Source organism: Rhamphochromis sp. 'chilingali', assembly GCF_963969265.1.
Source record: "Rhamphochromis sp. 'chilingali' genome assembly, chromosome: 1".
NCBI lineage: Eukaryota > Metazoa > Chordata > Actinopteri > Cichliformes > Cichlidae > Rhamphochromis > Rhamphochromis sp. 'chilingali'.
This window is the reverse complement of record NC_137929.1, coordinates 5,993,026-6,008,908: the sequence shown is the minus strand read 5'-3', so window position 1 is coordinate 6,008,908 and position 15,883 is coordinate 5,993,026. Positions and strand designations below refer to the sequence as shown.

Genomic DNA, 15,883 nt, shown 5'->3' with positions numbered 1-15,883 from the left:
TCTAACAGGCAGTACAACACTGTACTTATAAAAACAATGAATGAAAGACTGCATCTCCAAAACAGAAGAACATCTCCATACCTGCAACACAGAAATATGTGTCTGATCTGTGTGTGTCACGCGACTGCCAGTACACCTCTCCTGACGAAGGAAAAAAGAGTGCATGCTGTTAAAAAAAGACTGCCGCGAGTAGCCGCTAGCAATCAGGCTAACTTAGCATGCTAGCATTTTAGCTGCGTTCTCGGCTAAAACTCATAAGCGTATATTAGTGAACTCTGCCCTCCACAAAACTTATCCCGAATGAGTCTCTTAATGACAAACAAAAACGCGGCGGTTTGGCTGTATTCACATTGCAGCTTGGGATCTGAACAAACTTTAATTAGCTGCGAGCAAAGTGGCAGTGACTTACCTCCGGCCATGCTGAAAGGAGCTGTGACCGGGGCACACATGCACGCGCCTACGTTACCACGCAGCGCACACACACACATGAACGCACTATACACATATGCAGCATATTTATTTTACTTGGTTTTACGGTGTGTTCACACCGAACGCGATGGACGCGAATAGAGCGTCAGGTTTACATGTAAAGTCAATGGAAAGGCGCGATGACGCGCGATTGCGGGTCCCGCGAAAATTCGGAAGCAGATTTGCGTCGCGAAAACGCCAAAACGCGTGAAATGCGCGTCAGTGTAGCGCGTCTGGCGCGTTTGACTCGCGAATAAAACCACGCGCGTGAGTTTTTGTGTTGCATTTTGTGCATACGCGCGTTTCGCGTCTACCGCTCGAGTTGGAAAAATCTGAACTCCAGCGTCAAATCGCGCCGCGACAACCAGTCAGGAGCCTGGTGACGTGGCTGTTACCTAGGTCAAAGGGGCAGATCCAGCCAAAGCCTTTCATACTTCAATGGAGGGGAAGGCTAATCAATGCGGTAGCAAACAACTCGGAGCTGTACAACACCAGCTGCTTTCAGTACCGAGACAGGAATAAAAAGGACCGAGCTTGGAGGAAGATATGTGAAGAGATCGGGCAACCTGGTAAGTTCATTCATTTCTCTTTTGAAAGTTTTCACTGACCCGGGGAAGCCGCACAAAAGCTAGCAAGCCACCGCTATTTTCCCACTGACGTACAAATACCGTTCTGCTTTTATGCATGTTGTCATTTAGGAATATATTTTATTGTTTATTAATAAACAGCACACAGTGGTCCCGCTGATCATCCGTCACTGCTTTGCTTTTTCGCTGATTTTTTATTGCACAGTACAGCATTGCATTCTGCAGCCTGATTGACAAATCTCCTGCGCTTGCCAAATTTATCACGTTTGGTTTTGATAACCATCGCGTCCAATAGAAAAAACAGCACAAAAACACCCATAACTATGAGCCTCATTCGGAAATACACACCTGCACCGTGAGGGAAAAAGGCGCACGAAAGTGGCGGGCAGATGAAGACAAACCGCGGCATAATAATACTTTTACGTTTTGCAATCTACAAAGGTTTGCACTTTGAGAATCAATTGTGAGAACTGTGACCAGGGGCTAGTTATTCTGAGAACCCCTGCAATAAATGAGGGACCACTGTCTACTCTACGATTATTATATCGAACCTGTTAACATTTAATACTGTATTGATAGAACCAACTGATTCTGCAGCAGAGCATCCCCAGTCCCTGAGCTCCTGCTGCTGCACCCACAGATATGTACAGCAAGCACTGATACCTTTTTAGTCGGTGGGATTCCCTTGTGATCACCTTTACTAAATATCTACAACCAATCTGATTATATCCTGTTATTGTTTTTTTTTTTTTCAATGTTGAAATTAAAATCTAGTAGCAGCCTTCTCATTTCTTTGTGTTTTTCTTTTCTCTACTAGAGACCTGGCAGCGTTTCCTCTCGCATAGCCGAGCCAGATTTGGCCTGAGGGAGGAGGCAGTTGCGACCCTCAGTATGTCTTGAAGATGATCATCCGTAAGTCTGGACCTGTACTTGGACTTATTGAAGTTCAAAGTGGAGAAGAGCTTTTGGCACAAGTATGTGCTACCAAAAAGGCACATGGTCCGCTTGAACATTCGGGAAAGCCGAGGGAAACTAGGGCTCAATCCTCTCAAAAATTGTCCAAGCTTGTCTGCTTTTCCACTCACCTCCCTGAACTTTGCTTTGAGTTCAGAGTTGCACTGCAGCTCAATGAGCTCCATTTGAAGCACAGAAGGGGCATCTTGCACATCAAAGGAGAAGGGGTCCGCAAACATTTGAAAGGTGGCTCTGTGTGTCTTGAAGTCAGCAAATCTGTGATCAAATTCCTCCTGTAGCCTCAAAATGACATCAACATACTCGTCAGCACTGAATGGTGTGCCTGCATCCACGAGTGCCTTGCATGCTGGGAAATGGCAAAGGTTTGTCTGAGAGAGCTGAGCTTTCCAGAGCGCCAGTTTTGTGGAGAATGCTCTCACGTTGTCATAGGCAGCACTGACAAGTTGCCCCTGGCCTTGTAACGTCTTGTTCAGTACATTAAGCTCATGTGTCATATCAACAAGAAAAGCTGAGTCCATGAGCCATTTGGGATCAGTTAGCACAGGAACACTAACTCCATCCTTCTCCATGAAGGCTTCACTTCTGCTCTCAACTCAAAAAGTCTCTTTAATACATTTCCCCTGCTGAGCCAACGTACCTCAGTGAAGTCGAGCACATCCCCATATTCTGACTCCATTTCCTCTAAAAAAGCACAGAACCTTCGGTGCTTTAAGCCCCTGGATCTGATTTGGTTGATGCATTTCACAACAATAGACATCACATTGTCAAACTTCAGGCATTTGCTGCAAAGGACCTGCTGATGGATGATGCAGTGCAGAGCAATGGCCTCCTCCACGCCTCTGTCATGTGTGACATCAGCAGGACTTTAAAATGAGGAAATGCCGGGCGGGCGTTTCCCCACACCTGACCCTCATGAAGACTGAAAAGACAAACAAAGTAAGAACAAATGACTTAATCTGTAACATAATAAAATGTAAAGAAACATGTAACTGAGTATTCAGCTTCATTTGCAGAATGTTTGATTTGCCAGCAACTGAATGCTTCCACACACAAACCCGGCATAGTGAGTGAAGCAATGTTACTTAACAAATAGCAAATCATAGCAAATACATAGAAACAGAATAATGTGTTTAATATGCAAAAGAAGAAGTAGTAAACACATATGGGACAAATGGAGACCATTGCAGCTCATCCACCAGTGGGGTAAAAAGAGCAACCAAGAAAGTGGCAGCCTGCACGGCCACAGATGTGCTGGAGGAGCTAGAAGCTCTACCCATGGAGAAACTCCTGGAGAACCTTGCTAAGCCTAACAGGGGACAGGTACTTCTGCCCAACCTGGCAGCCACAAAGTGAACTCATTTAGGTAAAGATGCACCTAACCAGCCTGCACCAGCCTGACATTTCTTCCTCCTAAGTAAAAACGAATGGATGGATTGAACTTAGAGTCTCAGCTCAGTTTTCTATTTTGACCACCTACACCCCAAGATACTCTTTTAAAAAGTGTTGTTTTCAGATCCCTTTGAAGTTCATAAAGGGCCTGTTCATTTTCATTCAAATGTTTTATTACATAAATGTTACTGTTTTCTTTTGATTTATGCTCCCACTACACTGCACCTCTACAAACAACAATGCCACGGACTGTCAGCTGCTTTTACATGCTGTGAACATGAGTAGGTTTGATCAGAGTTTCAATTATCAAAGAAAAGACAAACTGAGCAAAAAGAAGGAAAAAAAGACCAACTTCTTCCCAACTGACAAGAAAAATACTCGTCATGTTTTCATAATAAAGGATCAGGCTCCCCATTTATGACAGCTTGGACCAATAATGTATGTTACACTGATGCTACTGTAGAGACAGGGTCAACATCTCTATTTAAATATAATTAATATGCAAAACACAATAAAAGTTATACATGAATTATTCATTATTTTTCACTATTACATTTTCACTATTGTATTACAGTCACAGTTTATGTTATTTTTGTCCTTTAAAAGTGTTGCTGTACTATAAAGTCCTATAATTTGAGGCTAAAACGGCTCAGAGAGTCTCTCTCTCAGAGGATCTCCTTTGAAAGTGGAGACGGCTTTATCCGCTGATCCACGTCACTTTACCTGGATGTTTTCTTTGAAGCTGGATGAAGACTCCTCTCCCTCACTCCTGCTGCAGCTGTGTGGTCCAGTTGGCCTCTGAGGTCACAGTCAACATCTGTAGCAGAAGAGGGGAAATAAAAGTCCAGGTTACCAAAACTGGGAGCTTTTCCAAAATAGAGCGTAACTGGACTTTTTCAGCCTTACAGGCAGATAGTCGTCTGAAGCTGCAGCTTTTTCTTTTTAGCTTTTTCCAATCTCTGCTCTCGGCTTTCTTTGAGAACATGTCTGCTTTCTTGGCATGGGTCTGTCTGCTGTTGGTGAAGAGACTAAATCCACATACTCGCTACTAAGATCTCCTCAAGTAGTCTCAACCAGATTACAGTTTAAGAGTAAATGTCTCCTGAGAGTTTCACCTTGGGGAGATGCTGTCTTGCTAACATGCAATCATGAGCATTAATCTATGAGGTGAAAAAGTCATTTTAAAAGCTCCAGCCACAAGTTTTATTTCATCTGTGTTTTGGTCAGAGTCCCATCAGACCTCCAGAATGGTGTCAGAGTGTTTTCTATCCACGTGATGAGCACAGGCCTCAGGTCCAGACCTCCACGGGCACCATAGCCTCTTTGGAGCTAATAGGTGCAAGAAGGTTTTGTTGGGATAGGAACTGAAGAGGAAACTGACAAGGAAGGCAAGGATCTTCTTCAGCTCCTCCGAGCCGGGACCTCTTTGTGTAGGCCAGCATTGGCCAGGTAGCCCTCCAGCATCGCTGGATGGCCGACAGTGGAAAACCTAGAGGAGTAGGAGAGAAACAGCAGCTTGGAGCATGTCTTTATACTGTTTAGTTTTTAGAGCCACAGACTTTCTTTTAATGTCATTGTTCAGGATCTATGACTGATTATGTATTTATTGTATTCCTCCATGACTGTGTGACAGCAAGTGGAAAAAAACAGCTTCACCTTTGTTGATATGCTTGTAATTTTAATATTGATTAAATGGCCATGAAATAATAGAAAGCTCATATATGAAAATGTATTTTAAGAAGTAAAATGTTAATCTGAGTACAAAGGAGTACACTCACCTTCTGGTAGATCAGAATCAGAATCAGAATCAGAAAGGGTTTTATTGCCAAATGTTGAGCAGGTTTACAACATTAGGAAATTGCTGCGGTGCTTCAGTGCAAACATACTGTCATAAATTGCGCTTAAATAGACATGAAAAAATAAAAGTAAGAATAAGAATTAAAACTGCTATGTAGAAAGATATATACATGAGTGCAGGTGGTGATCAGTGCCAAACATGGAATGATGCAGTGAACACAGCGTAGGGTCATGTGTTAGGGGTGGGAACAGTCGTACGTTTATTGTTCATGTGTCCAACAGCAGAGGGGAAGAAACTGTTCTTATGGCGAGAGGTTCTGGTGCGAATGGACCGGCGCCTCCTGCCTGAGGGGAGCAGGTCAAACAGACTGTATCCAGGGTGAGAAGGGTCAGCTGAGATCCGAGCTGCACGCCGCAGTGTCCTGGAGGTGTACAGGTCCTGCAGAGATGGGAGTCTGCAGCCAATCACCTTCTCAGCAGAGCGCACAACACGCTGCAGTCTCTGTTTGTCCCTGATAGTGGCTCCAGCGTACCACACGGTGATGGAGGAGGTGAGGATGGACTCGATGATTGCAGTGTAGAACTGCATCATCGTCCGTGTTGGCAGGTTGAATTTCTTCAGCTGCCTCAGGAAGTACATCCTCTGCTGGGCTTTCTTAATGACGGAGGTGATGGTGGGCTCCCACTTCAGGTCCTGGGTGATGGTGGTACCCAGGAAGCGGAATGAGCCCACAGAGGTGATGGGGGTGTCAGTCAGGATGATGGGGGGGAGTGGGGCTGTGTGCTTCCTGAAGTCCACAATAATCTCCACTGTCTTCTGGGCATTCAGCACCAGGTTGTTGTGGCTGCACCAGGACACCAGACGTTCAACCTCCCTCCTGTAGGCAGACTCATCCCCGTCCGAGATGAGCCCAATAACGGTGGTGTCATCTGCAAACTTGATTAGCTTGACAGACTGGTGGGTGGAGGTGCAGCAGTTGGTGTACAGGGAGAAGAGCAGAGGAGAAAGAACACGGCCCTGAGGGGAGCCGGTGCTGATGGTCCGAGAGTCCGAGACATTCTTTCCCAGCCTCACGTGCTGCTTCCTGTCCGTCAGGAAGTCAGTGATCCACCGGCAGATGGGATCAGGCACATTCATCTGGGAAAGCTTGCCTCGGAGATGGTCTGGAAGGATGGTGTTGAAGGCAGAGCTGAAGTCCACAAACAGGATCCTGGCGTAGGTTCCTGGGGAGTCCAGATGCTGCAGGATGAAGTGTAGGGCCATGTTGATGGCGTCATCTACAGACCTGTTGGCTCTGTATGCAAACTGCAGGGGGTCCAGGAGGGGGGCCGTGAGGGTCTTGAGATGGGAGAGAACTAGGCGCTCAAATGACTTCATGACCACAGATGTCAGAGCCACGGGTCTGTAGTCATTTAGTCCAGTGATCCTAGGTTTCTTGGGGACAGGGATTATGGTAGAGGACTTGAAGCAGGCAGGCACATGACATGCCTGCAGTGAGGAGTTGAAAATGCCAGAAAACACTGGGGCCAGCTCGTTTGCACAGTGTCTGAGGGTGGCAGGAGACACGCCGTCTGGGCCGGGAGCTTTTCGAGCATTCAGACTCTTAAACTGCTTCCTCACATCTGCTTCATGAATATGAAGAGTTGTGGTGGGAGGAGTTGGTGTGAAATCCTCTTTTGTGTGGGGTGAGGAGGGGGGTGTTGTAGGTGAACAGTTTGAAGGTGGTGATGGCTCTATGGAGGGGGGAGAGGTGGGGGAATTAGTGTCCAAAGTGCCTCTATTGTTGGGGCCGTTGGAGGTGTGAAGGCTGCCTGATGGCTCGTCAAAACGACAGTAGAAGTCGTTAAGGGTGTTGGCCAAGAGCAAGTCATCAGTGGAGTGGGGGGTTTTAGGCTTGTAGTTTGTAATATTCCTAAAACCTTTCCACACAGAGGCCGAGTCATTCTCTGAGATCTGCTGCTGCATCTTCTCAGAGTGCTGATGTTTGGCAATGTCCACTTCTTTAGTGAACCTGTACTTGGCCTCTCTGTAGCAGTCCCTGTCTCCGCTTCTGAACGCCTTTCTCTTTTCCAGCCACAGCTTTTTGAGTTTAGGAGTAAACCAGGGTTTGTCATTGTTATAACTCACCCTGGTGCGTGATGGCACAATGCTGTCCTCACAGAAGTGGATATAGGAGGTGAAAGTGTCCGTAAACTCATCCAAGCTGTTAGAAGCAGCCTTCATTGTGTCCCAGTCTGTAGACTCCAAACACGTGCGAAGCTCCTCCACAGCCTCGTTGCTCCACAGTTTTTCAGTCCTCACGACAGGTTTGGAGAGCTTCAGCCTCTGTCTGTACGCGGGGATTAGATGGATCATGACGTGGTCAGAAAGTCCGAGTGAAGCGCGGGGCACCGCACGATAGGCCCCGCTGATCGTGCTGTAACAGTGGTCTAATGTCCTCAGCATTTAATATACTGCTTGTATTTGGGAAGCTCATGGCTCAGATTGGCTTTGTTAAAGTCCCCAAGAGCAATGATGAGAGAGTCCGGGAATGTCCGCTCCTGGAGGTGTAGCGAGCGCTGGTGAACATCCAGGCCTCCTCGTAGAACTGATCACTGATTGGATCCAAAACATCGATGGAGGATCTGTGTAAGCGCTGAGGATCGTCCTGATGGACAGAACAGAAGGAGAGTGAGACAAGTGAAGATATACTAAACAACACTGTGACATGAACTGAGCCACACACAGTTTGATTCACAGGTGATTGACACATTATTTGACCACGAGCAATCTTTTCTGGTTTGTAGCCAGAAACCAGCTCTCTCCTCGGCTTCCTCCACTACACGCTTCCCTCACGCCAGTCTCCTCCGTCACTATAAAGGGGAGAGTCATGAGCTCCATCACCCTCACCTGTGCCGTCCAACGTCCCGCCACCAGCCTCCACTGCAGCAGGCCAGAGACCACACCCCTGCCACAATAAGTAAAAGTATATCCTTGCTGTACCCTTAATGCTAAATGTGCTAAATTAACCGCTGCCTTTGCCCCTTTGGGATTATTCTTATGTCACTGGGATGTTGACCTTTGACCTTCACATTAGAGAGATGGGCAGACATAATTAGTGTATGAATTTTAAAGTAACAGGTAATAAAGAGAGTGTAGCAAATGTAGTCAGGTTTATTACTCTGTATCACACATGAGTGCCCGAGGGAGGCGGGGCTGACTGGGGAGACACAGGAAACAGAGAGAAAGGGCTGACTCGACATGAAACGATGAAACGTGGGACACGGGAACAGAAACTAAACACAGGCTGAAATGAACACTGAGGGAGGGAGAACTAAGATTACTGAGAGCCTGATAAATAAGAAGAACAAAAACCAAGAAAAACAAGAGTCAAAGAAAACCAAAAACACAAAGCATTGGGCCAGGACCCACTGCTGTGACATTTATATGTGATAAAAACATTAAAAACTGCTCAGATGTTGAAATCTTTCTACGTATACTTTAGGTTCAGCTCTCCAGCCTGGCATTTGGTTAAGCATGATTCAAACATTTGATTTTGTTTAACTGGTTTTAATTATAGTTACTTTTTGTGAACATTTGTTGCAGCATTTAAAAATACATCATTTATTTTCAAACTTTTATTTGATTTAGAGCATCATATTTGACCAACGTAAATGTTTTCATTTCATATAAAATAACTGAAACAGTGAACTAAATATCTGAAATCTTTCCTTCCTTAAAAGTTATAATCCTACTTAAGTTATAGTGCAAACGCTTAAGCAACAAATATACTTGATGCTAATTAATTAATATTTCCCTTTGATGTTGCAACTATGCGGTCACTTCTGTCTTTAAACAAAATAATATTTTCCAGTTACAGAAATCATAAAGTCCAAACTACACTGAAAAAAATATGTTGTTGGATTTACTTAATTCAATGGTGGACATTTGTTGCACACAGATGTTTTGCTTTGGCAGCAACTTAAACAATTGAGTTAAATTAACACAATTTATTCATGTTCAATAAGCCTGTGCAATTTGTGTTGATAAAATGTGACTTAAACATGTTTTGATGAAGTTATTTGAGCTCTTGGAATATTTTAATCCTTCACAATTTTCTCACTTTATCCCAACACCATTCAATAACTTTTACCCAATACTACTTGGTCACTTAAATACTACATGTTATCTTCAAATTACATTTTGCTATTATATTATAGTATCAAATACACAATTTTCAAATGGAGGCCTTATAACACATTATATTGTTCTCTTCCAAGATGGTTGCTGGCATCCACCAGTAACCTTTCAAAACAAAATGTCTAATTTCACTGCATTGACAGTAGGTAAAGAATTAAACTGACATTACTCCTCCACTGAATCTACATAAATCAACAGTTAAATAATGTCAGTTCTTCCGTGTTCTCTGGAATCAATCACAGCAAAGAAATTAGACTGTTTCTTTTGAAAAATGTTGGGAAAGAACAAATCAAGATCAAAAATCAAGATTCAGTTAAACAACAATTATAACTAAACAATTTGAGATAATGTTAGTTTCCATTAACATTAAATTAGGTTACTGAATTGGAAAACACCTTCCTATTAACATTACCCATTTTACCCCAATAACTAAAGAAATTAGCACTTGCAGGTCAAAACCTTTATTCAAGAGATGCAAAAATAACATTGATACAGTGACTGTCAAAAATTACAGCACTGATCATACTGTGACATGTTGGTTCAAAACAGCACACTTAGAAATATTCAACGTTCTTTACTTCAACTGAATGAAACTGAAAACACCATTTCACACGACCCATATGGGATATTTAGACTGTATAACTGTTCACGCTACATCTCTTCACTAGTAAAAGAAAGAAAAAATACAAAGAGAAATTTAAAAATGCTGCCAAAATGCTGCACAGAGCAAAAGGAAAAACAAACAACAAAAAAATGGCCCTGTCCTCATGGCAGTTGCAGTGTATATAAAAATGAACCCTGCGATCTGTTCCTGGAATTGAGCTTCAAAAATGCAGCAGAACAAGTGTGAGATTTAAATGTCTTCTCACCTAGAGCTGATCACCTTGCATGCATAACAGTGAGCTTTCCTTGCAGGAGCAGTTTTGTCTTAGTTGTGAGCTTTTCTTGTACCGGACTCTGCGCCCCAATTTTAGTGTCAGACCACACATTCAGAGTATTCCATGAGAACCAACCACGACGCAAGAGGAACACTGATGACGTGCAACCCCATGACCCAATCGGGGGCAGTGATGTACCAGCGGAGTTCAAGTTGTGGACCACCGGAGAGAAGGTCCTGCACTCACTGTTCCCATGGGTCGGAACTGGAAAAAACACGTTAAGAATTGAGACTCTTGACTACCGATTTGGACTTTTCCTGAACAGCTCAACAAAGATAAATAAGGCTCAGAATGAGGAAATCGACGCGATCAGAATAGTGGTCATGCAACACAGGGTCGCCCTGGACATGATTCTCGCTGAGAGAGGGGGCCTCTGTGTCTTATTCAACACCACTTGTTGCACCTATATCCCGGACAACGTGCACTCCTTGACCATGACCACCGCCCTAGACAAGTTGCGACAACTGAGTAATGCGCAGCAACAAGACTATGTCACGAACAATGAGGACTGGCTGACCTGGCTGCTGAGTGGCAGCTGGAAGACCCTCGTGATAAAAGGACTCGTACTGATAGGAGTTCTGCTTCTATTATTATGCTTGTTTTCTACATGTATCCTACCATGCATAAGATCCATGATTGACAAAATGGTATAGGCCACAGTAATTACCTATGTTGGACTGCCACTAGAAGATGAAGAAGATTTAGTATAGAAACACACACACATACTGAATGATGCTACAATTGAAAATGTTATAAGCAAGTGATTGTTGGCTGATAATAAAGTATGATTAAGTGAAAAACATTAACATCAGGAGGGGATGTTAAAGAAGAAACGCTTTTATGAGTTTTATGTTGCATTGAAGTATATGTTCATATTTTACTCTTAATAGGAAAAGAACAAAATGTACTACTCGCTCTGTTTATAGAAAGAGGAAGTTCACCCTATGACATTTATACGAACTTAGACACACACACACACACACATACAGTGTTGGGTAAGTTACTTTAAAATAGTAACTTAGTTACATTACTAGTTACTTCTCTCAAAAGTAACTCAGTTACTTCAAGTTACTCGTTACTTTCAAAGTAACTAGTTACTAGGGAAAGTAACTTTGGTTTTACTCAGAATTCTCTTGTTAATGTGTTGCTTCCATAACTTTGCCAGTCTTCTAGCTTGCTTACTTGCCACAAGTGCACTGTGCCACCTACCAATAGAAAGGAAAAGATAATGTGCATATTTCCATGAGAGAAATCCCACGCCTGGACCGTCATTCACTGCTGCCATGATTCTAGCCTACGTCACAGCGTCATGTGCGCCTTTTACATCCAACACAAAAACTGCAGTCGTGGTGCTTTCGATTGTACTCAGAACTCGGAAATTCTGCCTTCTGAATAGGAAGATGTAGGTAACACCAGACTGCAGATGAGCTGCATACAGGGCTGGACTGGGACAGAAAATTGGCCCGGACATTTTGACTGACCGGCCCACCATTATAGGAAAAATTATAAAGCCTTTGAATGAAAACAAATGCTGTTGTGACAGTGATGTACACTGTTTTGATGGTATATATGCATCAATCTATCAATCGTTTGTTGTAAGATTCAGATAATTATTTTTTAAAAGCAAGACATTTTAAATGAGAATAAGAAAGAAAAGTATTTCTTTGTGCCCACCTCTCCCTGTTAATGCCCTACCCAGTAATAAATCCCAGTAACGACTAACGCGTTCCTGATTTTGGCATAATAACTAGTTACCGTGCTCGTTACCGCAATAATAACGTAGTTACTGTAACGCGTTACTTAATAACGCGTTAGTCCCAACACACACACACATATATGCAAAATTAGAGGAAACTGCTATGCTTGTTTCACCCTGCTATAAATAATAAACGACTACTGCAGCTCGGTGTGAGTCCTCTCTGAGCCCTCACCCGTGCAGCACGTTAACCGTCTCCAAGTGTCTCAGTGTTGTTTATTCACCTAACTGTTTGATAACTGTAAATCTCTGACAACAGTTTATTTATACCATCTTCACGTGAACACATTCAAGAACATCACAGATGAAGAAACATTAAAAACTTCCACACTACATGAAGCAAGAAAAATAGTTTATTCCTTTATGTAAAAAAAACAGAAACATCAAACATCTCCAAGACTCTCTTTGAAAGAACTAAAAACCTTTGTTCTCATGGTCCAATCATGAGTGAACTCCCCGATGAAGCCTTGTGTGCTAAAACATGTCAGAGTTTTAAAGGTTAAACATGAGTTTCCAAAACGTTTTGCTGGAGAACAATGAACTATTTGACTGAGTTTCAATCATTTACAGACGAGCAAAACCAGGACAGAGAAAAAAGGACAAAACTGACTCAGTAAAACAACAGAAAAGAAGATCCCATGTAGATCTGTATTATGTAGAAGTTCAGCCCAGCAACCAGTTCAGTTCAACACAAGTTTAAATTATTCTATCTGAACTCTGTGGAGCCTGATCTCAAGCTTTTTGAGTCTGACACAGAAACCAGAGGATCTTTCTGTGTCTTCAGATTCACTGTGATCCAGTGATGGGAGTGATTTCAGCCCTGAGTGATCGCGCTGATGTTTGCACAGAGCAGACAATGAGGTGAATGTTTGGGCACATTGGTAACAGTGAAACAGTTTATTAGTAACATGGTATCGTTTGTGTGCAGAGTATGATATGAGATTCCTGAAGCTCTTGTCACACTGGTCACAGCTGTAGTTTCCTTCCATGTGTGTACGTAGGTGTGTATTTCGGCTCCCTCTCTGGCTGAAAGTTTTTCCACAGATGTCACAGCTGTATGGCTTAATTCCAGAGTGGGTAACTAGATGCTTCTGTAAGCTGCTACTGCGAGTAAAAGCTCTGCCACACTGATCACAGCTATATGGCTTAATTCCAGAGTGGGTAACTAGATGACTCTGTAAGTGGCTACTGTGAGTAAAAGCTCTGCCACACTGATCACAGCTGTACGCTTTAACTCCACTGTGGATGAGTTGGTGTTTTTTTAGGGAACCCTTCAAGGAAAAAGACTTTCCACACATGTCACAGCTGAACGGTCTCTCTCCAGTGTGGATGACCTGATGCCGTTTTAGTGAAGCCTTCAGAGTAAACTCCATCCCACACTCGTCACAGCTGTATGCCTTAATTCCAGAGTGGGTAACTAGATGACTCTGTAAGTGGCTACTTTGAGTAAAAGCTCTGCCACACTGATCACAGCTGTACGCTTTAACTCCACTGTGGATGAGTTGGTGTTGTTTTAGGTAACCCTTCAAGGAAAAAGACTTTCCACACAAGTCACAGCTGAACGGTCTCTCTCCAGTGTGGATGACCTGATGCTGTTTTAGTGAAGCCCTCACAGTAAAACCCTTCCCACACTCGTCACATGTGTGTTTTTTCTCTCCCTTTCTTCTGTGAGGTTTGTCGGCCTCCTGAGAGCGCTGACTTCTGGCTCCATGTTGGTCCTGCAGTGACAGAGATACAAACAGAGGCAGTGAGTGAAATGCAGTCGTGGAACAAACTCAACCTTCAAACTCCATTAACACTAGTTTTAAACCTGAAGGTGGAGCGTGGCACCAAACACCTTAAAGGTCTCTTATCCCCACCTGCTGGTAGTTCTAACACATTACATCCAACCTGCTGTTAAAGATAATTCATGACTGTTCAAACACTAAAATCATGCACACACACACACACACACACACACACACACACACACACACACACACACACACACACACACACACACACACACACAATTTTATAATTTAGATTATTTTGTTGTTTCCTATTACATATTTCTATAATTTGTATAGATTTATACAGAATTATTCAGTGATAATAAATCCTATGTTTGTTTATTCTAAAGGAACCCCGTTAGCTTCCACAACAGATGTTGCTCGTCTTCCGTCAAATACTCACATAAAATATTACACAATAAAGTGGATTCAAGATATCCACATAATTTCACTCTTACATCCACAGTGAGGTTTCACAATTGTTCAAATATAAGCAATCAATAATAATAATAATAATAATAATAATAATAATAATAATAATAATAATAATAATAATAATATCAATAACATTGAGGCACATTACACAAATTTCAAAAACAAATCATGTCTTACAATATTTACAACAACTAAAAGCTCTGTAAATCGGCTTTTAAGTGTTCATTGAAGTTTTGAATAATTCTTTAATTTTTTAAGGCAACTTATTCCACTTAAAAGTTGCTCTAAATGTAACAGTTTTACAAAATGTTACTTTTAACTCGAGCATTTACTAAATTGCAGCTTGTTGAAAACTGTGTAATATGATGATGTATTTCATCTGGATACTGCAGCTGAGCAGAATAAATGTGGTGTGTTTAACAGAATTGCTTTCTTTAGAACTACAAGTAAGCCATAGAATATTTTAGCCTGTACAGGAAGCCAAGAAAGGTTATTATGCATTTTATCAATATTAGTATAGTATGAACATCTTCACACTAATCTGGACGCCTTATTCTGGACTAACTGAAGTCTGTTAAGATCTGTCTTATTAGCTGCTGACCAAATGATTGAACAATACTCCAGATGAGACATTACTAGTGCATTAATGACATCTTTCATAATGAAGAAGTGATACACAAAGAGCATTTCATAGCCATAGCTATGCCTTGTCGGCAGAGTTATGTGACATTAGTGATGTTTGTACTTTCAGCGTTAACTTGCTTTTAAAGCCTTTAAAATATACGCCGTTCAATAGTCGACCTTAATCTGACAGAGAATGTGATGATTTTGTGGATAATTAAAGTCAGTCATATATCCACAAACACAACAAGCTGAAAGTCAGTGATGCTGCTCGGTTTGCAGTCCTGAACATCACGGCACAAGCAGGATTCACTGCACTGTTAATGTTAGCTGTGTTATATTGCTGCCTCTGTTCGGTGGTGTCGAGCCAAACGCACTTTAACGTGTGTTTGAACGAGCTGACGGTTCACTCGTTAAGCTGAAAGAAAGATGCTTTAATCACAGCAGTCACACATGTGTCCACTGCACCATCTGGAACTCTTCTTGTTTACACTCGTAATAACACAAACACTAAATCCTGCTTCTCTGGTGCTGTTGTGTAGCAGTGTGTACACCTGAGACTGTCACCTGTCTGTCTGTCCTGCACTCTCTCTCTGTTTCTCTCTCTCTGATTGTGGAATAAAAGTATGAACATGTGTTTATAAGTTACACTTGTATTTGAATCCTGCAGCTTATCACACATTTGATTTCCATGTGTGACTTACAGCAGTTATGACATGGTCTGATTTTCTCACCCAATAAAGGAATATTTCATATATCAGTCTACTCTTCGTTCTATCAGACACAGTTATCACAGCTCCTACATTTGCTTTTTACACATATATGTAAGCATTGAGCCAAATTTAGTACCAACATATTAAATGAACAATATTTGTCTCTTATATATGATACATCTGTATACACACTGTCACAGATACTTGTCTGTGAGTGAAGTGATTAATAAGTATAATATTGGCCATATTATA

General features: G+C 42.3%; 2 protein-coding genes across 2 annotated transcripts in view; one reads left to right on the top strand and one right to left on the bottom strand.

The window, feature by feature from the left end:
* Nucleotides 1–15,883, top strand: part of LOC308399604 (uncharacterized protein) — a gene marked incomplete at its 3' end in the record, with an annotated part of 374,730 nt that overhangs the window by 173,930 nt on the left and 184,917 nt on the right. The gene's annotated exons all lie outside the window — the stretch shown is intronic.
* LOC308397376 (uncharacterized protein) overlaps nt 12,447–15,883 on the bottom strand; it is a 170,242-nt gene continuing 166,805 nt past the window's right edge. The window contains exon 3 of the mRNA XM_080883241.1: nt 12,447–13,808. Coding sequence (XP_080739367.1) covers nt 12,792–13,808 — 1,017 coding nt within the window. The 3' untranslated portion in view covers nt 12,447–12,791. The remainder of the gene's footprint in view (nt 13,809–15,883) is intronic.